This window comes from Varanus komodoensis, unplaced genomic scaffold (genome assembly GCF_004798865.1).
Source record: "Varanus komodoensis strain SLA01 unplaced genomic scaffold, ASM479886v1 scaffold1, whole genome shotgun sequence".
NCBI lineage: Eukaryota > Metazoa > Chordata > Lepidosauria > Squamata > Varanidae > Varanus > Varanus komodoensis.
This window is the reverse complement of record NW_025335268.1, coordinates 6,012,847-6,040,722: the sequence shown is the minus strand read 5'-3', so window position 1 is coordinate 6,040,722 and position 27,876 is coordinate 6,012,847. Positions and strand designations below refer to the sequence as shown.

The 27,876-nt window shown below is 42.6% G+C and overlaps 1 protein-coding gene across 3 annotated transcripts; it reads left to right on the top strand.

Moving 5' to 3' along the window:
* Positions 1-240: 240 nt before the first annotated feature.
* On the top strand, positions 241-27,702 carry AIDA (axin interactor, dorsalization associated). Of its 3 annotated transcripts, none has more exons than XM_044431900.1 (11): positions 241-598; positions 9,547-9,616; positions 12,108-12,161; positions 14,567-14,621; positions 19,096-19,159; positions 19,408-19,514; positions 20,618-20,677; positions 24,060-24,182; positions 25,281-25,403; positions 25,983-26,100; positions 27,252-27,702. In XM_044431900.1, the coding sequence occupies exons 1-11, from the start codon at positions 489-491 to the stop codon at positions 27,346-27,348; spliced, it is 981 nt and encodes a 326-aa protein (XP_044287835.1). In that variant the 5' UTR covers positions 241-488; the 3' UTR covers positions 27,349-27,702. The 3 variants fall into 3 exon arrangements, with proteins under 3 accessions (XP_044287835.1, XP_044287920.1, XP_044287999.1); XM_044431985.1 differs by having other exon boundaries at positions 243-598; positions 20,666-20,677; XM_044432064.1 differs by lacking the exon at positions 20,618-20,677 and having other exon boundaries at positions 243-598.
* Positions 27,703-27,876: the final 174 nt, after the last annotated feature.

Below are 27,876 nucleotides of genomic sequence, written 5' to 3'. Positions count from 1 at the left end.
GAGACTTACTCCCAAGTAAGAATGCCTTGGATTACATCTTAAATAAAGGACCTGCATTTTCCCCGTGAGGGCAGCTATTCCTTTTACATCGCAGAGGAGGCGGGACAAGGAATCCCGTCGTCCAAAGCACCCCGAAGTGTGTCTCAAACTGGCTTTGTCAGTCTATACGTTTTAGGTCTATGACCACACCCCTCCATCGGGAGCTGACCGTGCCGCCGCAGGCTCTGGTTTCGTTGCGCCTGGAAGGAAAAAGGGGGAGGGTTGGTTCTGGTACAACCGAACATGATGAGGACGGGGAGGGGCGAGGCTGTCCAGAGGCGGCCTCCAGGTTTGGTTGCGATGGCAGATGGGCTTGGTCGGTGACTGAGTAGCGGTATTGCTGGGCTGGACGGAGCGGCGGTTGCCCGGCGCAGCCCTCCTTCCCTCCCTCCGCCCCACTCCCCGGCACGGCCCCGGGGTGATAATGGTGCCCTAGCAGCGCTGGGACCATGTCGGAAGCGGCCCGGAGCCTCTTGCAGCGCTGGGGCGCCAGCTTCAGGAAGGGGACCGACTTCGACTCCTGGGGGCAGCTCGTGGAGGCGATAGACGAGTACCAGATGTAAGTGCGCCCGGGGTGCTGGGGGCGGCGGCCGGGCTCGGTCCTGCTGGGCAGCCCGTGGGGAGGCTGCCGAGAGGCGCACTGGGTGGGGCGAGAAGTTGTGGCTCGGCTGGAGGCGCTCGGGGGCTCTGGGGTGGGTCTGAAGCTGCTGGGCGGAGCCCGAGGGGGGTGACCCGGAGGGCAGGCGCGGCGGGAGCTCTGGGTGGGGCGGAGGGCTGAACCACTGGAGGCGGCGAGGGGTTCGGGCTTCTCCAGGAAGGCTTTCCGCGAGCCGTTCCCGGAACTCGGGCGCGCTTCGGTTCTTTGGGACTACAGTTCCCGTTAGCCCCAGGCGCCACGGCCAGTGGTCGGGAATGATGGAGGTGATAGTTCAGAACCATTGGAGTGGGGAAGAATGCAGTTTCAGACGGAAAAGCTGCGCAGGGGGCGGGTTAGATGCTACTATTCAGAAAGCGTTTTTGGTGCCAGTGATAGTGGGGCGGGTAAGGGAATTAGGAGCATCGGTAAGCCCTCGTCGGGTGAAGGGGATCACGTCCATCAGCGCCCCCAGCTCTGTGTCTACATCTTTCTAAGTTTGGGCCGGTGTGTGTTTTGGGGAAGTGTTGTGCAGAGAGACATCAGCATGTGCTCTTTTTGCCACGGATGTCGATCTGTGCCTCTTTGAAGTGTTAAAAGTGATGTAAAAATAGAGGTGTGGGCAAAATAGTTTTGGTAATGTTGTGTTATTTCCCTAGGCTCGGGACTGTCTAGGTTTGGCAGCTTTGTGGCATCCAGTTAAAGTTTTGCCTGTGGCACCTGTTGTTTCCGCCTTACTAATCTGGACCTTGCCATTCCCCTTCAGTCTTTGCTGGAGCTGGCAGATGTGCTGTGGGACACACTTTCTTTGCATCCTTAATGGTTGTAGTGCAGTTGCCCTTGACCATGTGTCTCCTAGATATTTTGGACTACAATTCCCAGCTGTCCTAATCATTGACTATGATGTCTGAAGCTGGGTCAAAACATCTGGAGGGGCACCAAGCTGAGGAAAGCTGGGAATACTGGAAGGAAGTTTCCTGTGCAAAATTATGCGTGCTAGGATACTCCCTTTTGTGCAATGGTTACAGACATAGGACTATCGCCCTCCATAAAATCTGATAAACCTGTCCTTGCTTTCCTGCCAGGCGTTCATGTTTCACTACTGTGTACTGAATGACACATGAATTTTGAGCAATAGTAGGAGCCTGTGGAAGAACCATGATAACTGCTGTTCTTGATATAACTCAGACCTACACCAATCCAGGAGATGAGCTGAGATCTGAAGAAGTGCTTAGGCTTGTGCTAGTGCAGTCCTTTTTTGAACACTTATCCCCTCTCCAACATAATATACAGAGTATTTTGAAATCACAGGGTGCTTTTGGCATACAGCAAACTAACTATTAAAATATCATCTGGTTCAAAATCAGTATGGCCTGCTAAAAACTTTTGTTTCAGAAAAAGTCTAACCCCCCACCCCTTGGGCTTACACAATGAGGTGGTTATTTTCCTTCTGGCCCTAAAATATATACATGTGCTTGTATATTCCCTTCAGCTTTCAAATAAGTCTGTGCTGAGTATTACAGGTTATTTCAGAATGTCCAGATCTCTTGCTCCTCCAGCAACATTAGAGAATCTTTCCCTGAATGTCAGATAGGTGGGCAAATCAACTAAAACTTCTATCCCATTTGTTTGCATTTGCTGAAGCCACTTCCAGATGTTGCATGAGTACTATATGCTGTGTGTCATGGTGAAATGCAGCTGAGTCAACCTAGTCATAGCCTCTTGTCAAGCAATCTTTCGGAATTCTATTTCATGTGTCCTATCACTGTTTAAACTCAAACATTCATTTTCAACTATAAAACATGAATGTTGAGACTACAAGGAAACCAAAATGTACATTTTTATTGTCATTTATGAAATTGGGGGTGGGGGGGAAGAAGACCATAAGTACAGAGTTGTGCAGCCTCTTTCCTCCCTCATCCCTCCCACTTGGAGCAGATGATATTGGTGAGGGTTCATCCAGCAAATGGCATTGCTCAGAATGATCTTAATAAAATCACCTGCGTAGGAATTTCAAGAACTAATGGGATTTTCTGTTGTAAATCAAAGTGTAGGATCTCAGGCCCTGGAGCTAAATTTGGCCATCCCAGTCAGACCATCTGAGGTTTCATATCACCTCTGATTCCTGCTCCCTGCTCCAGATTTTTGAGTGCTTTCCCAGTTTTTGCTTCCCTCACGTTTAGTTAACTTATTGGCTGTGAGAACTTTGAGCTAAACTACGCTGGCATTTTGGCTCTGCCCTGTGACTTTTGGCTTGCCCACTTCTGGAATGTGTTCCTTCCCCTCCCCCATCTTTCCCTGAAATTGGATTTGGCAGTCGCGTTAAAACAACTTTGGTACCCCAAATGTAAACTCTCGCTAACATACACAAAACAGCGCAAGGTAAATGCCAAATACTGCATCAGAAGATCTGTGAGAGTTGTCATAGGAGTTGTCATTGTCGTATGTTTTCTAAAACAGGGAGCCCATTACTTTTGCATTGTCTGGATAAGGTCTCCGGTTAACGTTGTCACTGAATTAACAGTGCTACTGTTAATTACATCAGTAGGGCGCTACTGATGTAATGATGAAGTGAAAAGTGAGATTAGACTAGACTTCAGTCTGCTTGTTGTCAATGTATTTTACAATACACAAATAGGAACAGCCATACATAATGCAGAATACAACACCAGTGAGCATTTCAATAACAGCATAACAACAACATTGATGACAGTTCATTTCTGTGGGTAGCGGGTTAGATCCCTGTGCAGCTGCTCTGGAGGAAGTAAACTTCCCTATGTTGGACCTTCCCTAAAAATGCCACACAGAAGACCAGTTCTCATGGTGTGACAGTCCATTATTCATTAATGTACCCTTGAGGAGTTGAGGCACATGCCAACTGGCCTTGAGAATTTATAACCCTTGATCTCAGTTTCTTGCATTATGTAGACCAAACTGGCAGGAGTTATTTAAGGGTTAAGGAACCCTTGTATAACCCTACAACCTCATCTCTGTCTTTTTTTTTTTTTTTAGAACTGTCAGGGAAGCACAGTAACTACAGCAGTAAGTACTCTGAAAAAAGCTGTGAAAAGGTGGGGAAGAGTTAATGGGTGTGTTCACACATAACACTACAGCAAGCCGCCTGGTTGCTGCACAGCATGGTATCACACCTTGTGTCCTGTGTTCACACATTTGTGTGGTGACTACTTACGAGTAGTTTCCATGCATCTCCATCTGTCCTCCAAATGGCAGCATGTATCTCATCAGCCCCTTCCACTGTTAATTAATCCCAGTGTTCTCCTCTCCTGTCTGCCCCATCTGGCTCTTCCCTATTGGTCCACACGTTCCCCTGCGCATGCTCTTAGCTGGCCATTGCTTTTTGTTTTTGGTCTGCTGTTCCATGGAGCCACCTTCTACTCAGCACAGGAGGAGAGAGCAGTGGAGCAGCTCCTCCTGCCGCCGCCACACTCAAGCCCGCCCACCCACGTAAGCTCCTTCCCCTCCCTTGCTGCACATGAGCTTGACGTGCCCCTCATGCACCTGCATATACTGCCAGGGCTGTTTCTCCCTTGCAGCTCAGGGCACAGAAAGCAGCAGCGTGGACATTGGTGCCAGGGACAAAGGGAGTGTGTCCTAGTGGACGCACTTTTGCAAGGATGTCCATTTGGGCATCTGCCTGGGAAACTATGCCGGCAGACTGTCAGAGGAGCAGTGGGCTTGTGCGGAGTCCCCTGGACTGTTAGGGTCCGGCTAGCGGTGGGGCAGAGGGTGAGAGGCAGACTGGGAGGCTACTTGGAATGCTTGGCCTTGTGGCAAGGCCCTGCATGCTGCCCATGTGCCACTCCAGCACAGAGGCCAACCAGGCAGGAGCGCCGTGCATGACTGCCCCAGTGGCCACTGCTGCTGGAGATGCTCCCTCTTCGTTTTCAGTGTGCACTCCCTGATACCTGGTTGCCCCTTGCCTCACCCGCCTTGCCTCACCTCCTTGCGTGGCCAGTGTACCCGCCATGCCCGTTCCACGAGACAGCCTTGCCTCTCTGTGCTGCCAGCCTTGCCTTGCGAAGCGCTGCTGATGTGCCTGCCTTGTCGTGAGAAATTTTTGCAGGATGCAAAATTGCATCAGCAAGGCCTCATGGGGTGGGGCTGGCACTGCAGGGAAGCAAGGCTGCCTTGTGAGGTGGGCATGCAGGTATCTTGGCGAGGTGATGAGGCGGCACGTTGATGAAATGGCTGAGGCAGGGTGGTTGGGCATTGGGAAGTGCATGCTGGGAGGAAGGACAGGTAGCACAGAGGTAGCTAATCGGCACCATGCTTCTGGCAACCCAGCAACTGCGAGGCAGAATGGGGCTGGAGCTGCTGCGGCTGCTCTTGCCTCTCGGTGCACTGTCAGAAACAGGGAAACTATGGAAGAGCATTGTGAATGAATTCACACGTCATAGCAAGCCATGGTGAAACCTTTGAACAAACCATTGGTTCTCTGTGGGAATTCGTGGTAATCAAGCATGCTGCACTTCACCATGTTTGCTGAATTCACACGTAACAACAAGCCTTTCCTGCCACGGCTTGTTGTGTGTGAACACAGCCAGTATCTCCCCATTTTAGATTAGCTGGAGACTTGAAGTGTCAAAAAGGCACTCAGAACTGTCAGTTCAACCCTTAAAATTGGGAGGATCACATTGCTCTGTTTGAGAGGTTGTCCCGCTCTTTTGGAGCACCTACTTCTAACCCACTTTTTGTTGCTTTTCCATAGGCAGCTTGGCAAGTGGTTCCTGACAGCTGTGAAAAATTAGCCTATATTTGGACTTGCAATGTATGTGGCCCGTTCCACTTTGCAACTTTCTTTGACAGCTGAAATATGTAAGACCACATATACCAGATACCAGATGGATAGCCATTAAAACACTTAATGTGTTTAAGTGTTCCACAATTAAGTTGTGGAAGACCAACAACACAACAAATTATAAAAAATATGGCTCTGCGCTGTCATCTTTCAGCATTAGTTTTGCATCTTTAAAAGAGGAGTAATACATTGCTTATGATGGTTAGAGAGGCTGGGATGCAATAACAGTGAGGGGGACTTGGTAGGGGATGGACACACTCAGTTTTGCTGCTTTATCCAAGATTAGTGTTCCAGTTGTTCTGCTGGAAAATCTACACATTTGGACAAAATTGAAAGTTTAAAAAATCCTTCATTGGGTGAGATTCAGCACTGTCATTCCATTGCCAGAACTACTCCTATCAGTCCAACTGGGAAAACAGCAATCTCCTTCCCCTTGGCAGTCCCCTACTTACCCATAATATCGGCTGCAGAGGGCTGGAAACCCCTCCAGAGCAGCTCTTGGGACAGAGTGTGGGGAAGAAAGTCAGACATTTGTCAGTGTTAGAGTGGATATAAGCAATGGGGGATTTTTTAATGAGTGAAATGCCTCTCAAAGCAAGGTTTTAAAATATTTATGATAGCCACACTTCATCAAAATGGTTTTTTATAACTTCATAATAAGTATATAAAACACTTCACAGTATGCATGAAGTTGATAAATGCTGTAGATAAGTAAGTGTTTTGTTAAGCCAGAGAAAGGCCTTATTGCTTTTAAAGGGTTTAGATTAGTTTTTGGAAGAGAGATCAATGGTTACAGTCTGGGGTTGTGGTCGCCAGCAAAAACCTCATGGGGGTTGTCCTACATGCGAATACCTTCAGTGGTACCTATGAAGGGGTCTCCATCTTGGTGCCCATGGGCACCTGAAATGGGTTTAACATTTTTTAAAATATGTATGTAGATGTGTATGAAACATAGAATCTTTCCATTGTAAAATGGCTACCTAATACCTACTTTACTATGGTGTTGAATAAATCTGCTAGAGACCAGTTAAAGATCTGCTAGAAACCTGTTAAACAATCTGGTGCCCAAATTTCTTGGGTTTCTTTGTTGAGGGATCCAGAGCATGTAACTTACTTTACTCGCTGTCATACATCTGCTTGGCCCTTTGCCTTGATGTGAACAACAGCAGCCAAGATGTCTTCATTGTCCCAAAGGCACAAACTATTTCTGGAATTGGTGAGTATGCTTTGACAAAAATTAGGAACCCCCATGCTGTCCACTGATTAGTATAGCAATAATTTTCAGACTCTCTTCAGTGAGACCTTTAAACATCAGCCTGTCTGCTGAGGAACCCCTGTAGGTTGTAAAGAAGTCATTTTCAATCACTGTCTGTGGACTGGTGCCTGTCCACCAGAGATTTCCTGCCAGTTCATGGGTGGGAGGGGCGGGGAGGCACATCCCACTCACCGCAGACCAGTATGGGGGTGGCTGTACTCTACAAGCTTTTCCTTGATGGGCATCGCATTCACGGGGGATGCACTGGTGCCTTCAGGAAGCAGGCAGAAAGGGAGAGACGGCTTTTTGTTTCTGCCTCAGTGGTCCCGGAGGTGGTTTTCCTGTTTTCTCTGGTCGCCAGTTGTGAAGAAGTTGAAAACCACTGTTGTAGATGATTCTAGGAAGTATCTGCAGATGCACAGTTACTTAGCCAGGCACATGTTCCTTCACCAGTGCTCAGCATGAATGACTGCAGCCTAGAACACACATAATGTGCTCATGCAAGAAAATGACAGCGGTGGGAAAGTTGTGTCTCAGGGATGCTTGGCCGCAATTACTGATTTTTTGTTTGGGAAACAAATGCTGAACTTGCCCGGAATCCTTACTCTATTGGATTTGAGAAGCTGGAAGCAGCTATTGCAGGTAGCCCAGTATGGATATTTACTTTGGATCAGACACCAATCCACTTTTGTATTTTGCTTTTCTGGTCCCTGCTTTTAGCTTACTGTGGGAAACCAAGTGCTTTCCTAAGACGGAGACAAATGGGGATTCCCTTGGTTGCGTGCCAAACAGTAGAGATGTGGGGGACAAGGAAATGTGCTGTGCTTGTAATAAATAAAAATGTTACTATCAAATGGAAGTATGTTGAACACTTGGAGACCCACCTGCGGTTCTTGAAGAAAGCACAGAGCCATACTAAACTAGTGAAGCTGTAGTATGCAAAGCATGCATATTTAGAAATTAGTCCTACTGAAATTGGTGGGATTTGCTTCTTGGTAAGCATGCAAGTTTCAGTTTGTGATGGGATGTACCTTGTAAATGTGTTGTAAACCTCCCAGAGAGCTTTGGTTGTGGGGTGATATAGAAATGAAGGTGGTGGTGGTCAAAAGTAAAGAGGTTTCTTGTGAGCCCTGATCCTTTGTAGATTCCTGCTATATTTTCACTCTCTTTTGACCATTGAGTGGTATGGTCTAGTAAAGATTGATGTGCTCCTTGATTTTGTGTACAATCTTATGCACATTTTACCAAAAAAAAGTCATACAACTTCCAGCATTCTCCAGTTAACCATTTCTGTGTGGAATGGTGGGCCTTGTAGGTGCTTTTCTGACAAAATAAACAAAGGCTCCCATCAATATTGGTAAAAATCAACAACTTTACTGCATTGGTGAAACTGATGGACTTGGTTATGAAATGAATATAAATTATTTACCTTTGGGACAAATAAAGGTGGAAATAGATTATGGAAGTGCCATATGTGATGTGATGTTTCTTTCAGTCATGTTTGTGAAGCTGTCTGGTCCTTAGTGGCAGCTTTATGGGCGGGGTGGAGTGGGTGGCTAATGTTGGGAAGAAGAAGTTTGGAAGCTCTGCTGGATATAGCTGCTTCAGCTTGTCATTTCTACAGTGAAAATATATCTATAAAAAGAATGATGGCAGCAGGGACCTTGTTTTGAGAATCTTTCTGTTTCCTCTTTAGGGAGTGATGCTTGATATTTGCAAGCACAAATTATGTTGGCTTCTGATAAGGCCCTAGAGAAGTGCTAGTCAGCAGCCCCCAAGCTGATGCCCTTCGGATGTTTTAGAATACAATTTCCAGTATTGGCCATACTATGGCTTTTTAAAGAGACTGACAAAAAGTGCCAAACATCTGTGTTACTGTGGATTTAGTTAAAATTAAGTACAGTAATACCTCGGTTCAGGAACGTTTCTGTTTGCAAACAATTCGGTTTGCGAACAGAAAGTTCAGGAAAATTTTGCGTCTGTTTGCGAACTCCACATCGGGTGATGAACACGATCGCAGCCATCTTCCCTGCACGAACACGCTCTGACACATGGTTGTGGTGCGGGGAAGATGGCCATGATCATGTTCGTGTTTGCACAAACGTGGACATCTTCCCCACTCCGACACGTGGTCACAGTTTCCTCTAGTTGAGATCGCAGTTGCAGACTCTCCCTCCAAACAGTAACCTCCTCCCCACCCACCTTCCTATCCTCCATGCCAGAAGTCGCCTCAAACAAGGTTAGTGTTCTCTCCATACTGTACTGTACTTTGTTTCTTATTTTTGTGGTTAAAAAAAATTACATATGGTTCAGAGTGGAGTAACCTTATTTACATTGAACTTTACGGAGAAATTTGACTCGGTTCACAACCAATTTGGTTCGCAACCAGAATCGTGGAATGAAGTTTGTGAACCGAGGTACCACTGTATATTTCTTCCTAGCTACTGAGAACTTGGGTCTGAGAGTAGATTCAGTAGTAATACCAAACTCCATTCAGAAGGGCTAAATCCCTCTTCCATGCATAAACCTAAGAAATGCTAATTTGCTACTTGGCGTACATCTCAGCTGTTCTACGTGAAAAACTTTGTAGAAGGTAAGGTTCTCAAAAGTTGGTCTGTATGTCATCATTCTCATTCTAGCACTACATGGCATATATACTATTGCACTTTTGAGGAGGAAATGCCTGTAGTGTTAACATATAAAGACCGCCATCTATAAATTGTGATCACTGTATCATGTTTTATGATCACAGACTTCATAAAGCCCTCAAGTTGCATATTTTTCTCTCTCTCTGTCCAGATTAGCAAGGCATTTACAGAAAGAGGCCCAATCTCAGCCCAACAACTCAGAATTCACAGAAGATCAAAAGGTACATAATAGCTGGTGTTCATTTGAAGGTGGAATGCACTTCTGAAGCAGGTTTTAACTCTTCCCTTGCAGGAGGTATCCTAGTGTCAGACCCTGTTCCTCGATGTTAGTATATGATGAGAAGAGAAAGTATTGTTATTTGGCTGGGCTGCCACTTACACATATTGGACTTTGTGTGACACTGAATGTATGAAGCCAAGGAATTTTCTCTTAAAAGTAATGTAATTGTTTAATAAGATATCAAGATGACCAGTATATGCTTCAGTGCACACATTAGTATATGTTACACATGATCTAAGACCATGTGGACAGGTTTCAGCAATCCACTTAGTTGCTGAGGGACCCACCTCAGTGTTCATCAGCTGGAGCCTGATGCAAAGCAGTGGCTCGGGGCAGGCATACGTATCATGGTCAGGGTGCTTCTGAGTTCATGGCGCAGACCAAGAACTTCTTTTCAGGAGCAGAACCAAGCATGTCATCCTGGTTTATCTCAATCAGTTTTTTATTTCAGCAGCCTAATTGGTTGGGTGGGGGGGGCACTGCTGTTGTTAAATCATTGGGAGTCAGAAAGCCCTGTTTAAATCAATAACTCATCCTTTGGAAGGCCTGAGGGTGGATGATGTCATTAGGGGCAAATGCTAACACCAGAGGCATTCCATTATTTGCTTGATAATTGATACTTGTTTGTGCCTGCTGTGAATACTGTTACTCAAGGGTTTGTATTCGTCTTATTGAATTTGGGCCTATTATTGTTTGTTTAGCAAAAAGGTAAAATGTAACAGTTCTTGATTCAAATATCAAGTTATCTCTGAAAGAGTACCCCCTTTCAGTTTTGTTTTGGAATATTTTTAATGCAAAGAGTGTCTCATCACTATCTAGGATAATAAATTACTTCACAGTAACTAGCGGGGTCTATCCCTTCCGTTGCCTCCTTGGTGCCTTTTTGCCTCTGATGTTAAGAAGAAACTGGGGGCAGGGCCTGGTTCATTCCCAAAGAGGGTGAGATGAGAGCCAGTGAATCTCAGGAGCAACAGATGAGATCAGAACAGAGCGAGAAGTACCTAGTATGTGGGATGTCTAAGAATAAAATTGGGCTTGGAGAATTTCTCAACCACATCTATGAACATGAACATGAAGGACTACAGAAGAATTGGGGCTACATTCTGCTGTTTATGTGTGTCATTATGGACAGCCTATTTTTCTTGCATCAGTTAAAGCTTTTTCATTTCATTCCTTCTAGCTGGTCACAGATACTTTTTCAAGCTGGGGTTGTGACCTCTCCAATCCTTGGCTGCTATAAGAGGGATTTTGCTTCATAATTTCTTTCTGTTAATGCTTCATATGAAACCATGAAAAATTCTCTGCTCTTGCAAACGAGCAGTGAGCTGAAATCTACATGTGGCTGATTGCTAGCAAACAAGTAGTCAAATGAATTACTTGAGCCCCCTAACAAAGCAAAAGTGAATTTGGTCTGTAACTGCTTGCAGAGCAGAGTTGATGACTAATGTAGACATCCAGTTTAAAGATCCAAGTTTTACGTCAACTAGGGGACAAAAACCTATCTTGCAGCATATATTACAACTCAAATGCTTTTAAATCAAAATTTCAGTGGTTTTTTCTGCTGAAAAATGAACTGTTTGTTGAGGATGTAACATTTGGAAAAACACTAGCTGTATCTAGCTGTAGTGTTTTAGTTTCTTTTTAACATTCATGTTGGGTGTGGTTCCTGAGAAGCAGTTATGAATAATGCTTGCTGGTATCTTGCCACAATTCAATAGATCCCTTAAAAAACAACTTAACCCCCCTCCCCATTCCTTGTAACTTCAAGTCATTCCCAAGCTAATCTGTTCTGAGCACATGATAATTCTTCAACTTTCAAGTGCTTTCTAACAAATGTCAGAAGTTTCTGCTCCACAACAAAGGAAAGCTGGCAAGTTCAGGCAATTGTAGTGCTTTAGTTTCAGGAGAGGAAACAAAACACTAAGCATAGCTGTGAAGCCAGGAAAGGGAAAGCAGGCTGATAACTCACTTACCTCCAGCTCAGTGCAGAGAGTGAGTAGGAAGGAATACGAGTCGAAGAAAAAAGAACATCTTTACCCCTTCTGTTTCCATCTTCCTGCATTAGGGAAGCATCTTACATTATGGTTTAATACATAATAGTTTCATACTCATGCATGAAATTTCCTGCAGCTCTGCCTAGAAGCTGATTGTCGTTCTGTTTCCAGGCCATGTCACTGAACAACTGAACTCACAAGGCAAAATGATTGTGGCTGCATTCATGCAAGCGTAATGCTGGAAGCAGCTCTTGGAAACATAAGCCTGTATTCTTGCTTGCTACTGCCTCTCTTTTACACCTCTTTTACACCTGAAACAGGCTATCTCCTGCCTCAGGCATGTCCTTGAAAAGGCTATCTTTGTTATGATGCAAAAGCATTTTTCTTAAAGAGTACACTGTCAAACTAGTCAATCCCCCCACCTTTTTTTTTTTACAGAAAACCTTAGCTAAGATTGCAACATGCCTGGAACTCAGGAGTGCAGCTTTGCAGGTACAGTGATTGCTCTCAGTTTTCTAGTTTTTAAGACATATTAAAGGACTGAAAGGCCGTATTTATGAAAAGATGACTTACATGCATCATGAGTTCAGTCCCCTGGGGGGATTTATTACAGAACGTGGGAAACAAAAGGAGAAAGAGAAGCAATGGGTAATCTGCAAGTTCAAAAAAAAAAAAAAAAGGAATGTGACCTCTAAATACTGAAGGTGGTAGATTCATGCCAGACATGGAAACCTTGCATGCAAATTACATCCACGTTTTAGTAGAAACAACAGCAAAAACAGTGAGATCAGTTGCACTCTTTGGGCATCTCCATATGAAGCTGTCTTGCACTGAGCGAGGCCTTATGACCAGTGAGCACAGTACTGTGTTCTCTCGGTGTGTTGGAGTACAACTCCCATAACCCCAGCTAATGCCCCTATTGTCTAGGGATGATAGAAGCTGTAGTCTATCACACCTAGAGGGCACCAGGTTGGGGAAACCTGGCTCACTGTGATTGAGATCCTGTTAGTGACAGATGCCAGGGACTGAACATTTGCCTATGTGCATAGTTTCCAGAATTCCTGGAGCCAGGCCATACAGGCCAAATTGTAATTATATGGTTATTCATGGCCAGGTATCACATCAATGGGCTATGAACATGATTGATTTAGGGCTACAAGCAGATGGTCCGATTCTAGCTAGAAACATCTTCTCCAACCATCTGCACATCTGTATATGCTTTACCAGCACAAGCTTGGGAGAGGCAGGACTGGGAGGAAAACAGTCAGGATTTACCTGTTGGGGGTACAGGTGACACCTTGCCAACAGCTGAGGAAAGCTGGAGGGGCTGGCATTGATGTCGCACTGAGAGGGGGAGAAATGGTCCTAGCCAGTAGGGTGTCTCTTCACCTGTCACATATAGCTGGACCTGTTGGAGAGAAGAGAGGAGAGAGATAGCTGCCAGCCTGCAGTATTTCTTTTTCTTGCTGGAGAAAGCTTTATTACTTATCTCTGATCATTGGCAATGAGTCTTCAGAACCTCGTTATTTCTTTTCTTGGGCTGCGTATAATGTTTAGCTAGACTCTAAAAGTGGGAACAGACATAACTGAATGAGTAGTCAAAATGCAGGGCTTAAGCAAGGAGAAGGCAAGGCGTAAGCTCTTCTTTTCGGCACAAGGGAAGGTGGTAGGAGGGAAGGGCAAGGGGGCAGGGACAGGGGAGGGGGTTCCAATAGGAGGAAGGCAAGGCAAGGCTTCAGTTCTTTTTGGTATGGGGGCGTGCTTACAACTCTTCCGCCCACACACGAACACCACCACCACCTCCCTTTCTTCTGTGAAAGTTGGCTCTTGAGACTTAAGACTTGAGAGACTTGACTTCAACATTTCTTGCAATGACTTGAGACTTGGACTTGAAAGTAAAGACGTGACTCTAGACTTGGAGTAAAGGACTTGAACACATCCCTGGTTTCTGCTCAACTGACAGTGTTACCCCTGGCACTTCAGCCCTAAACAGATGTAGCCCCAGATTTGCCTGCAGCGCAGCATAACTATTCTTGCATAGTTATTGGTAACTGTTCCAAGTGTCCCCAGGCTGCCATTTAATTAACTGCAGTGGAAGGCCGGTAGCAGTTGTCCTGTGTTTGCGCCAGCCTTTTTCTTCCTGCCCCAATATTCTGCTGTGCTCTGATCTGTACCACCAGCTTCTTGTTTGGTTCTTTAGCACAAGCCCCACCTTACCTCTCCCTTGATCTTCATTTTGGCACTGATTTCTTAACCTCTAGCCAAGTCTGAGAGCACAACAATTTTTACTAGAGCTTAGTTTGCCTTGAATAAGCACATAGCTGTGATCCTGGATGTTTTTGGTTCTAGTGTTTTGGATTCTGGTTCTAATTCTAAAAACTCTATTTTGACTCTTGGCTCTCTATCCAATAAATTATTCATCTTTTTGTTTAATTAAACTTTAAGAGGAGTATTGCTTGTGTATGTACTGGGAAATGCATGTAGAAATCAAATGTGGAAAATGCTCAGACATTATTAACTCCTTCAGTATTAGAGAAGTTAGCAAATATTGAGACACATTAGAGAAGACTTTCTTCTAGTGCAGTAATGAAGCTGGTGAGAATGCTTTCTTATTATGTTTTAAATTCACCCAAGAATGTAACCAGCTTATCTAGACTTTGGGGGCAAGTCAAATTTGTGCCTCTGTAACTTTTTTCTTTAAAGTAAACAATGCAGGTCAAAGGGTCCCAAAGAACCAGCAGTTTCTGTCCACAATCAGAGCCCTTTCAGGAAACAATGGATAGAAAGAGAGTGACTGACCAACCAGAAACAATGCAGAATCAGCACTACATTTATTGTCATAACTGACTGTTTGAAGGAAGAGTAAATACAGATTTGTAATATTATTTTTCTTTTAGTCTACACAGTCCCAAGAAGAATTTAAGTTAGAGGATCTGAAGAAACTAGAACCAAGTAAGTATGCTTTTATTTAGAAGAAATATTTCAAAGAAGTGTCATTGTTGAGAGAAAGGGATGCTTTTAAATTAATAATCCTGCTATGGGTGAGTTTCCTAATTTGTTAAAATTTTGTTTTCATATTTGAGAGCTTAGACATTTGTTTGTTTTTTAAATTTGTTTGCAAGCTGTGCATTAGCATCACACTCTCTTACATCTGTTCAATGGCTATAACTGTATTCAGAGCAGTTATATTGGGTTGTAACCAATGCTAGTCTGTCTTAAGTTCCATTTGTTTCACTGGATCTACTCTGAGCAGGATTAATTATACAATAAAGGCCGAAGTTTATGCTGATCATTATCTAAAAGGTGATCAGAGGTTTTTTTTTGGGAAAATACTGTTTCAAGCCATGCTGCTTGTCATACAAAGGAAAGTAGGTGTCTGGACCTGGATTTCCTAAACTGAGCTTTGTGCTAGAGAAGCCTGTTATCCTGTCATATGCCATTAACTCTGGACCCCAGAGACCCACACATACATACCCAGGGAGCTACCTGCTGCATTTGTGCATGATTAATTGGCCCTTCCTCCTTCCAGAGCAGTTGGCTTCTGCTTGGTGGAGGGTAAGTCATCCTGCTGTGTCTCCACAAAATGTTTGGATGGTTTAGTCACCCTCAAAGTGCAGATGTTTCTCCATCATTGGAGGACGGGGCCTGTCATATCTCCAGCTCATCCACTCACAGTGCATGCACAGTACAGGGACTAATCCAGAGACTTAAGGTGTGGGTTCCACTTTGGCAAGTAGTGACTTTCTCCTGCAAGAGGATTCCTCTAGAGTCAGTGAGATTCTAGTGTCTTTGATTCTTATTTTTGGGGAAAAAAATAAACACAATAGTTTCATTAGTCTTGCTATTAGGAGTTTGGGAACCATCTCATCTTTGGTCTGGTTGGGAAACAGTGATGGAGAAATAGTGAAAACTGCTGGGTGATTTTTCCTATAGAGGTTTTTAGCTGGATGGCCTCTGGCACTGCATATGCATGGGTTGCTGGAAAGCAGGTCTATCATATTCCGATTTGTGCAGTGGGGTCTGGATTAGCATTGTTTGGTACTACTTGATTGCTTTGGCTAATTCTGCTTTTGACAGTCTAACAACAACTTCTGTGTGTTTACAAAGGAGTCCCTCTATGGTCAGTGGGACTTTCAGTAAAGGATCTCCATCATATTCTCCAGGGTGCTCTTTTGCACGAAGGAATGCCACAAACTTCTCAGTGCTTGAACAGGAGAGTGACACGATAGGATTCTGCTGTAGTAAAGCCCTGTTTTATGTATTAGCAATATTTTGATATCATTTCTCATCTGAAACACATCCTCTGCAAAATATTGAGATTTGCCCAGTGTCTGTGTGTATTAGGTAGATTGGTCTTCCCCATCCTGATCTCTTCTCCATCATCCTAGAGTGCAGGACTCAGAATAATGGGCTCTAGTTCCAGGAAGCCAGGTTCCAGCTGCACATCAGAAAAACTTCCTGACTGTTAGACCGGTATGATAATGGAACCAATTATTTAGGGGTTTGTGGCTCTCCCTCTCTAGAAACATACAAGAGGCTCTTGGGCAGCCATCTGTCAGGGATGCTTCAACTTGGAGTCCTGCATTGAGCAGGGAGTTGGACTCAATGACCTTATAGGGCACTTCCAACTCTACTGTTATATGATTCTGTGTTGATCCCCAGATGTCTAAACTACAAATTTCAGCATTCTTGATCTTTGGCCATGCTGGTTGGGGATGTTGGGAACTGAATTTCAAAACGTCTGGTAGATACCAGATTGAGGAAGGCTGAGGTATCCTGTGAAAAAGGAAAAACCCGCATGCATGAGTAGTGCGGTTCTATCCTTGTAATATAAACCACAACATAAAACATTAAGTGAAAAGTCATCTCCCTCTTGTACTTGAGTCTCTGGTGGATTGCACTTCATGAAGTTCTTAGAGAAGCTTCTTTGTATTAGAAGGGCATTAATCATTTGCTCTGGCTATTCCATCTGGAGAAGTTTCTGCTCTGTGATGGTGGAACTGTTTCAGTAGAAGATGCTTATTTATGTATGTATGGCATTCGTTTGCTGCCCCACAGCCAGAAGATACTCAAGGTGGCTCACAGCACACTCATAACAATAATACAGATAAAAATAGAAAATATTGGTAAAAATAGATGACAATAATAACTAAAACCGTAAAACAGAATAAAAATAAAATATAAATAGAATAGGAGGATAAACATATTATAACTAATAAAACAACAAACCAATAAACACTAAAACAATAAAATAAACCAGCAGCAAGATCAATAAACATAATCTAAAAACAGATACTAAATTAAAAAGTCTTAACTTGGTGCTGAAAACAAGGTAAAGTGGGTGCCTGTCAAGGGAATTCCAAAGGTGAAGTGTGCTGACAAAAAAGGCCCTTTTGCTTGCTAATTGTCCCTCACTTCATTTTGTGGGGGAGTTCATGAAGAAGGGCTCCATTGATGACCTGAGGGGTCTGTGCGTCATGGTGTGGGATTCAGTGGCAAAAGTACGATCAACAATGGACATACACGTGGTAGGTATTTCATGAACAGAGCCGACTGGAGTCGGGGGTCAGAATAGATGGCCTGGGAGATCCCTTCTATGTTTCTTTGTTTTTGTGTATTGTTTCTGATAAGTTAAATTGTGCAAGTTCTAGTACCAGTGAAAGTAAGCATTATCAGTTGTTCAAATTGTCAGTGTTGATGAGAGTTGCTATTTTCTGTCAATACACCAAGCTGTTTAGACCAGAAAAAATAAAAAAATTGGCCTCTCATTTTGTCATGGTTTTAAAATAAGACTGAACAAGTGCCCACTCCCTGCCCACTGCTTTTTCCTTTGCTTTCCTCTGGTAAATTGATTTGGTGAAGAAATGCTGCTTAATTAATGCCTATATGAAAAAATACAAATCTCTGGAAGCTTTCCAAACAACAGAAGTACTAATTTGTGCCAGTGGAATGTCAGTCATAAACTTCCAGCACATCAAGCGAAACTGTTCAGAATGGGCTACATCCCTTCTGCTTTCTGTGAGGGGAATACATTTTGTTTTTAAATGGCCCATTGCTTTACTTTGAAGTGCAGAGCTCATTCCATACTAATGAGGTGATATTCTGCTTCCTCACCCTCATCCTGTAGTGCATGGCAGTGCGGGGAAAGAAGCTTTTCTGCTTTTAATTATGGGAGGTTTGTACTCATGCTGGTTGGGAAATACACAACCTTGAGACAGCGTAAATCTTAAAAAGACAGAAAGGTGTAAACGTTCACAAAATGGCGGGGTGTTGCTGCAGGCCTCAGGCGAGCTTTGTTGGTATTGGGAATAGGGATATGTCAACGCTCCATGGAACCCGTTCCTCCAGTGTTCACAGACTTCCTCTTATGCTCGGCCTTGTCTTGGAAAGTGAGCCAAGTTGAGAGGAAGTCTACAATATGCTCATGGAACAACAACTGCACAACTGGCAGGCTTCTCCCATGTCATGTGCAGCAGCACAAACAGAGGCTGCTGCACATGGGACAGAAGGGGGGGCCTGCTTGCACAATGTTCATGTGAGCTCCGTTCTGGTGAGCACTGTGTGTATGCTGGGTGTTCTCCAGGGAGTCATATTCAGAGCCATGTTGAAGTGGACTGGAGTCTGGGGAGCTGAGCCCAGGAAATCTGACAGATTCCCCCCCTCCCACCAAGATATTCCTCACACCTCCCTAACTGGGAATTCTGTTGATGTGTTTGTTAGGGTCTACTCATCTGTCTTAATTCTTATGGAGAACATGATGAGAGCATTCTGCATCTCAAAATATAATCCAAGTCCAGTCTTTCTGGGGGTGTTTTAAAGGTGACAGTGGTTACTATATATGAGGGGTGGCCAGACTTGCTCAGCAGAAGAGCCACATATGGTAAATGTCAGGTGCTTAAGAACGGCAAGAGGGCACCCAGGGGCAGTGATAGCGGGTGGCAGGTGGATGCCCGTGGGCGGTGGTGTCAGGCAGCGGTGGCAGGTGGTGAGTGGCAAGCAGGTGCCCATGGGCAGCAAGCCGCAAAATAAACTCAGAAGAGCCGCATGCGACTCCCAAGCCTTGGTTTGGCCACACCTGCTATATATGGTGGCATTTTGTCTGCACTTAGGCTAGCATATAATCATTTAGCTCTGCAATGACTTCTAGAAGCAACTGCCTATTGGCTATATCACATTTATTTCACAGAAGTCTAGTGCACTTGGTTCTTACAATTTCAGAATTAAAATTCAGGGTAGTTTCAGGTTCTTAGGTAGAAATGATAATCACAGTGACTCTGTTATCCTGTTTCTTTTATGAGGATGTATTGTGAAGAGTTACTGACCTTTTCAAATGTCTTTTAAAAGGTTGCAAGAATGAAATCTTTTGCTTCTTTATTTCATGTTTATACTGATCTGATTTTTTGATGATCATTGTCTTCTCTTACAGTCTTAAAGAATATTCTTTCCTATAATAAAGAATTTCCCTTTGATGTTCAGCCCGTTCCACCAAGGTAAGGAAACATTAAAACAAAAGTATGCATGCAGAAGGGTTTAAGACTTCATTCCAGAAACAGTGGAGTGTAGTCTGTGGCATACCAAGTTGCTGAAGGTAGATTCCAAACTTCTGGTCTCTGTTTAGCCTGAGATACTCTCAGTTACAGCCTCAAATCATAATAGTCAGTGATGGCATCTCATAGACTGGTTGATGAAGAAGCATGTCTGAATCAGCTCCTCAACTGTGGTGTGTTTGTTTTTAAAGGAAGATCTTAGCACCTGGTGAAGAGGAAGATTTAGAATTTGAAGAAGATGAGGAGGAGGGTGGAGCTGGAGCAGGATCTCCAGACGCGTTTCCTGCCAGAGTTCCAGGTAGTTGGGATTAGCGTAATCAAAAGTGATCTACCAGGAGGAGGGTGGGGATATGGGAGAAAAATAGGTTGCAGAGGTAATTGGATGGAGGCATGTGTAAATGGACTGGGTGGTCATTAGTAGGAGTTCTGGCTTGCTAGAGAGTAACGGAGAAAAACTTTCTCAGAATAGCATGTCCGATACAGGAGGGCTTTTAGTCTCAATGTAATCATATCAGTTTAGGTCTAAAGGTAATTCTAATATTCTCCATTAAGAAAGGCAGTAAGATGTAGAGATAAATCTGTACAATAGACTTCATAGGGCTAGTTGAGCAATAAATCATTCCTAGTCAGATTCAAAATAATTTTGCTAACTGTTGGAATTGTTTATACTAGTTCAACATGGAAAAGAAAGAATGATATGGGACAAGTATCAGCAAGGAATCTACTGAAACAGCAAACAGTTTAGCTGATATGTTGCTGCCTATTTATTGTAGGGACATATATTGCAATATTGAAATTATTAGAGCAGCTTACAAGAAAGCAGTAAAACTCTGAAATATAAAAAATGTGGGCTAAAAATAGTGGAATCCAAAAAAAGAGAAGCATTAGGGTCATAAAGCAGCTGAGGTTTAAATGTTTAGGAATATAAACATATATTTTCCAGAACTGAAATTATTGTATCAGTGCTTCACTATAAAAGTGCACTTTATTGTGTTGGACAACAGCAAGTCGCTTATCAAAAGGAACTGTTTATGAGGAATGGGGTGTAAATAGGACTATTCCTCACAATATGATACTTGTTTCCTGTCTCTGTTGCTCCTTACCATGTTTGAAATTGCTCTTTGACCACCAGCCCTAGCTTACAGTTACAAGAAGTTCTATTTCTGCCTTTTCTGTGTCTTTACAAAATGTGAAAATAGATGCATGGTGTTGACATGACTTTGACAGATGAAGGCCTCAGGTGGGTTGCACACATTAGACTGTGGAGGCATCAGATCCCGCTCTTGTCAGTTAGCTGCTTTGCTGGGTTGTACTAGCTTCGCCTGTACAACCTGCTTGTTCCCACGGATCCCCTGTTGCATTATTGTGCTGCCTAACTGTACATGGTCTTGTCTTCTACATGCATGGCTCCATCGTGTAACCATGTGCTACATCATTCATCTAATCCAGGAGCCAATGAAGGTATGATCGCATTTTAATTGTGAAAGTGTTCCTGTTGCTGGGGCATTGCTCTTGTACTTCTGCTAAGTTCCTGTTATACTAAAATCAGCCAGAAATATCTAGAATTCAGCCAGAAACATCTAGAATAGCTGGAATGCATCTCCCCTAGCCAACATAGTCAGTGGTGAAGACTGATAGGAGTTACGGACCAACATCTGGAGGGCCACAAATCACCTTCGGGGTCTGTCTTGCAGAATAATCCCTGAATGCCACTGAACTGTCTTCAGTATTACCATAACTCTACTTCTATCAAACTTGGAAATGTTTTCCTTTATTATTGGCTAGAGAAACGGGACTTTGCATAGACTTAAACATGTTTTTTTTGGACTTGGCTTAGATTTAAATATGTTTTTAAGTTATCATAAATGGATTTGAATACGACTAAGGAATGTTGAAAAGAAAAAAAAAATCAGTAGGGGGCTGACCCAGTATGTCTGATGTAATTGATGATTGATGTTTTTAGTGTTAGTCTAAAGTTTTTTTTTAATAAAATTTATTTTTTAAAAAAGTATTACCATAACTCTGAAACCATGTAGTTTTGGAAACTTGCCTAGAAAAAGTTGTATAGACAATTTTGTGCCTGAAGCCTCTGAGCTACAGTTGCCACCACCACTGTATTTGCATCATTGCACATTTTTATTTAAAATTACTTTTAGGCCACCGTTAAAGCAAAAAGTTTGTCACCTTTTCACCAGCTGAGCCGTCCTTAGTGAATGGGGGAGTTCCTACTACTCAGTGTTTCTGCTCAGATCTTTGAATTAATGACAGTGTCATAGAAAGAGCTCCATTTGATTTGTTTTCAAAAGTTCTCACAACAGCCACAGACATGCACCCTAAAAGCTGTTTTAAAAATGAATTCTGAAAATGCATACTCCATTCCTGGCTAGGGCAACTGATGGGATGTTGGAAATAACCCACACACGGCAGACAGGTGTTTGGCAGTTGCCCGAACTGGTTTGGAAACATGCAGACTTAACCATTACGGCTTGATGGCTACCACAGTCCCCTGCCTTCTGATGCTGGCTGATCCCATCCTGCCACCCCTCCAGCATACTCAGATATGTGGAATGTGACTCACTCAATGTATTAAAGCTTCAAGCAGTCTCACATCAGAGCACTTCTATCCAATTTGAAGACACGTGCTGCATCCTTTGGTAGAATCTTCTTTGGGTAGAATTCATTTTACAGCCACCTTTTCATGCTCTGGCTCTTGAGTGTTCCTACAGTACCCACGGCATTATGCTTTTTCTCTTATCCTTTGGTGCTTCATAACTTTTATGCCACATTAATTGCTATGTAAAGTTCTATGTTTGTTGCATGCCTGCATTTCTGAAATATAGCCTTCAGGGCACCAGAGCTTATGGTATTATGTGCAGAATAATTTATCAGGGTTTTGGACTCCCTTATGACATAGGCATATAGCTTACTGTTTGGCCCCTTTGTAGCTGGGTACACACAGGTGAGAGCAGCATATTGGATCCTTGTACTTGTAAGAAACTTGCAATGTACTGGGGAGTTTTCCCCCCTGTTCCTAAATTTGCAACAGCTAAAAATGTAAACTTGGATCCAGGGAATCACTGGAAGAAGGGGGCTGGTAAGTAGTGATTTCCCATGCTCTTGGAAAAGCCTCTCTGGAGACTCTGGGGATTCTAGAATGCAGTGATCTGTGAGGACTCTCTAAAAAATGGGCAGAGGCACCTTCTGTGAGCATGTCTATGGATCGAAGCCATAGCTGGATATAGCTTTTCAAAACAAGAGTGGTTGAAATAATAAATGGTCTAAACACGTACATTGTTGATCATAAAACTCTGTGTTGCTTTAACATGAATGCAGTATCTTCTTTCAGTATTAATGGGGAACCTACTTTAAAAGCTACTTTAACTTAAAAAAAATGTTCCTTTGACTAGGGTATTCCATTTTTCCAATAGTGAAATATATTTTGGTATGTAATAATTATTACTTTCCTATGTTTTTTTTTCTTTTAAATTGAGCATTAGGATCTGTTTTGCTTCTTTATGGTTAAAGTGGCTTCTCCCAGAAAATAGGAGGATGAAGGAAAATGTTCAGTCTGGTTATTTCATTTTTCTATTTCTTTGTAAAATAAGCCAGAAACTACTACTACCGGTGGTTCTTTGCAGGGTGAGGAGGGACCTCAAGTAAAATTGCACATGCAGAATAAGAAAGAACAAACAAGTGGATGGATGGATGGATGGATGGATGGACGGACAAACCCCATGTTTGGCTTTCTGCTAATCACTTATCTCTCAGTATTGGCAACCTAGAATGACATGCTGTGAAGCTTTACAAGCCTATTTTTAGTTTAGTTCAAATCCATTAACTATAGTGCAGGTTTGTACTCGTACATGCAGAGTATAGTCTAGTTTAAAAGGCAATGTCAAAATACTCAAGTCATAAAGTACAAAAGGTTTGACTATCTGGACAACTTATAAAAATTGGGTCGTCTCTTAAACTGCTTCTGGCAGTCCCCTAAACCCCTTTTGAACCTAATAAACCACTTTGTTGTTGTTGCTAGTTGCGAAGTTGTGTCCGACCCATCGCGACCCCATGTACAAGATTCCTTCAGGCCTTCCTGTCCTCCACCATCTCCCGGAGTCCACCTAAGCCCATGCCGACTGCTTCAGTGACTCCATCCAGCCACCTCATCCTCTGCCGTCCCCTTCTCCTTTTTCCATCAATTGTTCCCAGCATCAGGGTCTTCTCCAGTGAATAAACCACTTACTTCATCAAAAATGTCCCTAAATGAGATAGAAGAGCCAGTGCTATGCAATGTGTATAGTAGAAATCAGATGATTTTCTGATTTGGAGCATTAAGGAATGATGCATCCAGGCTCTGGTACTCTTTCTGTTGGAAGCATGAAATTCTGATTACATAATTCTTGATCTCAAGGTATTGTATGGACCTTAAGAAAAAAGAGTTATATTTTCCATACAGTGGATTATAAGCAATGCAGTGTTCCATTGTTTGGGTATATGAATAGGTCTTCTCATGCCCTCTTGGTGCATCTGTTCAGCATTTTTCAGGGCTTACATATGCACCTGCACTGCAGCTGCTCCTTGCCATCCAGATGTGCAAGGGATCTCAACCACTGATGGTTCCTTGACTGCCTTCATGGAGAACTTTGAAAAGGAACTGCTAGGCACAAATGAATAATTGTAAGTGACTAAAGATAGACACTTGGTCTTACGACAGTCCTTCCTTGAATATTGCATCTTTCAGTCTCAGGCAAATGAAAACCAAAAAACAACAAAACAAAATAGTGGAAACTGTTGCTGAAGAACTATAATTCTGTTGCTTTAATACCCTGGTTTGTTTTCTTCATAGGTACTTTATTACCCAGATTGCCATCTGAACCCGGGATGACGCTGCTTACTATCAAAATAGAAAAAATTGGTCTTAAAGATGCTGGACAATGTATCGATCCTTATATTACAGTTAGCGTGAAAGGTAGTCATTCTATTAGTTAAGGATACAACGCTTTGCAGCATTAGACAGGAAAATGCTGGCTGGGGAACACTGGGAGTTATAGGACTTCTGCCTAAATAAGCATAGGATTGCATCAAAAAGCTTTGAGCCTTGGTTGCTCTTGATCTGCTCAACTGGTTAATACTCCCTTGGCATGCATTACCCCAACTTGTAAAGATTTGCTGGTGAGTGTTATTTCAAGATTGAAAACATAGGCTTATATAACATATCCTGCCTTCCTCCAAGGATTTCATTGGTTTAAACCAAGATGTTTCATGTTAGAGGTGTTCTGTATCTCTATAAGAGGTTGTACCTCTTGCAAGTCTTAACATCAAAACTTTTAATGTACTTTCTGAAGATGAATTACTCTGATATAATGTGCTAAGCTATTTAATTTTACCTGCCTTTTAACATATCATCTAAACTATGAGAGAGACTTATCTTGAATTAACTTCTTCTGAAGGTGAAACTGTTGAATGTAACTGAAAAGGAAGACTCATCTGCCTGTGCATATTTCTTTCATATTTTTAACACCACAGCATCCCCCAAATAAAATGTTACACACTAGTATTTTAAAAAGGGTTTGTGGCTCTCATGGAAATCCACAGGTGACCCTCGAGCCTTACAAAAGATAATGGAGTACCCTTGTTTAGGGGGATCCTTTGGAGAAGAATTGGTGAAAGTTCAGTAGAGCATTGTGAGATCAGCTTAAGGCTGCTTTGACACAATTCAAGGGTCACTTCCACACAGTAAATAGTGTGTTTTATAAGCAAATTCATAAGCGTTGGCAAGCTTACCTGTATATTTTGTCAGATGTGATATGCAGTGGAAGTCTTGATAGGTGATAGGCTACTTTGGCGTGTATACAATATGATATATTAGTTGGCCATCATATGTGTAGTTGGAAATAAAATTCTTGTAAATACACACGCACACACAATTTCACAAAATTGAGCTGTTTCATTTTAAAAGGCAGCACTCCTGCACTTTTCAGAAGTACAATGGAGTGATCACTGTTAACTGTTCTCAGAATTGCAAGAATTTTTTCTGCTGACCACATCCACTTTTTTCTTCTAACAGATCTGAATGGAATAGACCTGACCCCTGTGCAGGACACCCCAGTTGCTTCAAGGAAAGAAGATACATATGTTCATTTTAGTGTGGACATTGAGATTCAGAAACACATTGAAAAGTTAACAAAAGGTGTGTAAGACTTGCTATGTGGAGGTCACAATATAATAAATATGGCCAGCTGAATTTAGACTGATGTGAAGAATTGGTTCTAGTCAGTAAAAGAGTGGGGGGCAAGGCAAAAGTGGGCAGACCCAAAGCAGCATTCTCTCTCACCCCCATCTCTAGCAATTTGCTTTCTGTTTGCTCTTTTCTCAGCTAATTTCCAGGGGAATGGGAAGCCATTTTGAATTTAGGCTTCTTACTAGGGGAGAAGTGATCCCTGTCACCTCCTGAAGATTGTGAGATGGTAGATGCATGGCAATGAGCCTTAGAAGAAAGGTTTCTATCGTAGAATACAATCTTTTAGTTAAGGTAAATTGCTGTGTAGGAACAGCAGCAAGAAGGGAGGCCATGGGATAGATCCAATAGATCCTCTGCAAAGGTTCACTATCTTGTTGCAGGCAGAACATTTCTTAATGTCCATGGCAGACTGAAGTTTCTAAGACTAGCTCAGTAACTTTTATTGCATACAGTTGAAAGTGCTGCCACTGATGGTAGAGTGTTAAATCACAAAGGTGTTGCTTAGATTGTTTTTTGCCCCTTCTTCAGGTGCAGCTATTTTCTTTGAATTTAAACACTATAAGCCTAAGAAAAGGTTCACCAGCACCAAGTGCTTTGCCTTCATGGAGATGGATGAAATTAAACCTGGACCAATAGTTATAGAACTGTAAGTTGGCTAGTTTATGTTGAAGGACCTGTCTAGTAGTGTTGTGTTGGACTGGAGACAGCCGTCAGAAGCCTAGAATCTCTTGTAAAAGCAGAATGCATTTTTTCTTCTCTGCAATGTGAATTGTGTTGATTGATCTATGAAGGGCTGATAGGTAGATGCAACCTTCTTGGTACTTAGCATTGACCCCTAAACAGCAGACCAAATAAAAACCCTGCATGGCTGTTATACTTGAAAATGGTTCGACTTGCATAAATGTAAAGCTGAGAATAGGGGGTCCCGGAATTATTTTATTTATTTATTATTTATTAAAACAATTTTTATGCCGCCCCATTTGCTGAAGCCTCGGGGCGGCTCACATCATTAAGTTAAAATAATTATACTATAAATTAAAAATATAAATATTAAATTAAAAATACAACAATTAAACTTTCTCATAGACCAGCCCTGGCCATGCCAATTTTAGACTTCAGTGAGTGGACGTTCAAATCATCTAGAAGGTACCAAGTTGAAGACAGTTATAGGCAGTTTGTGTGCTTATGTAGTTGAAACATCTTTTGGCCTGTTTAGTATACAAGACAACAACCTACACTAGCCATTTAGAAAAGTGCAGCTTTTATATCTACTGATAATTCATAGCAGTGCAAAGAGCTAAGTGGGACTTGTTAGAGAGTAAGTCATCTTAGGAATCCTGCTTGAATTCTTATATAAATAGCAGACTTGTATCAAAGATTTTTTTCTTCTTCTAAACTGCCCAGAGCCTATTGGAATGGGGCAGTATATAAATATTTAAATATAGAGTACTCATACTGATTTGAAGTATATTGACTTGAACCCTACTACTATTCAGGGCTCAGTTAGGCCCAATTATTGATTTGGGGATGGGTGGGATGAAATTACATAGCTATTCTTAGTCTTCTGTTCAGTGCAGACATGGTACTTGGCCGAAAACATTTTTCAGTAGAGGTATTAAATGTTAATAAACCAGACAGGAGAGACTGATCTACATTTGGTGACACAATACATAGAGACTGGATGTTGGAGCACCAAGGAAGTTTTGTAGTAAAGTGTGCACGTTTGTTTGGGGGAGTCCTAATTCTTAAGCAGTGATAGAACCAAAATATGGACATATTTCCTTTTCATGGTTACAGGTACAAAAAACCCACTGACTTCAAGAGGAAGAAACTTCAACTGTTGACCAAGAAGCCACTTTATCTTCATCTTCACCAAACTCTGCACAAAGAGTGACTTTTATGAACTGAACCACTTGCCACAAAACCATAGTAGCTGCCTATGTAGCACTAATCCTTCTGGTGGCAGAGAAAAAAGGCTGCATTTATTGAGCTCGTCAAATGGGACCAATGTACCATGTACAACAATGGAACAGGAGCCAAGCCCCACCACCCAAGTCCTATTTCTTTGGAATGTATATTTTTATCACAGATGTTCCAAAGTGTGTTGTGAGTTTTTCCTAATTGGACTGGCTGTGTGAGTTCAGTTTTGTAATTTAGTTTTTACACACCCATATCAGAAACCTTAAAGCAGTTGAGAAGTCCTCTTCTGCTAACCCTGATACAGCAATAAAGATGTGCCAGTATCAAACTTTTATTCTTACACTGATTGTTCAGCTTTTCTAGTCCAACTCTTCCTTCAGTGGATATGTTTTATAAAGTGGAAGGCATTGTCAAAAACAGTATTTGAGTTGAATTAGTATGGAACATATTGCCATGAGGAGACTCCAGATAATGATGCACGTAAAAACCTTCCTTCCCCTCC

Bases quoted from the DNA above. Each gene is read 5' to 3' on its own strand.
- AIDA (XM_044431900.1), top strand. From the start codon at position 489: ATGTCGGAAGCGGCCCGGAGCCTCTTGCAGCGCTGGGGCGCCAGCTTC. The intron at 599-9,546 runs GTAAGTGCGCCC...CTCTCTGTCCAG, and splicing joins GCGATAGACGAGTACCAGAT to ATTAGCAAGGCATTTACAGA. The intron at 9,617-12,107 runs GTACATAATAGC...TTTTTTTTACAG, and splicing joins AATTCACAGAAGATCAAAAG to AAAACCTTAGCTAAGATTGC.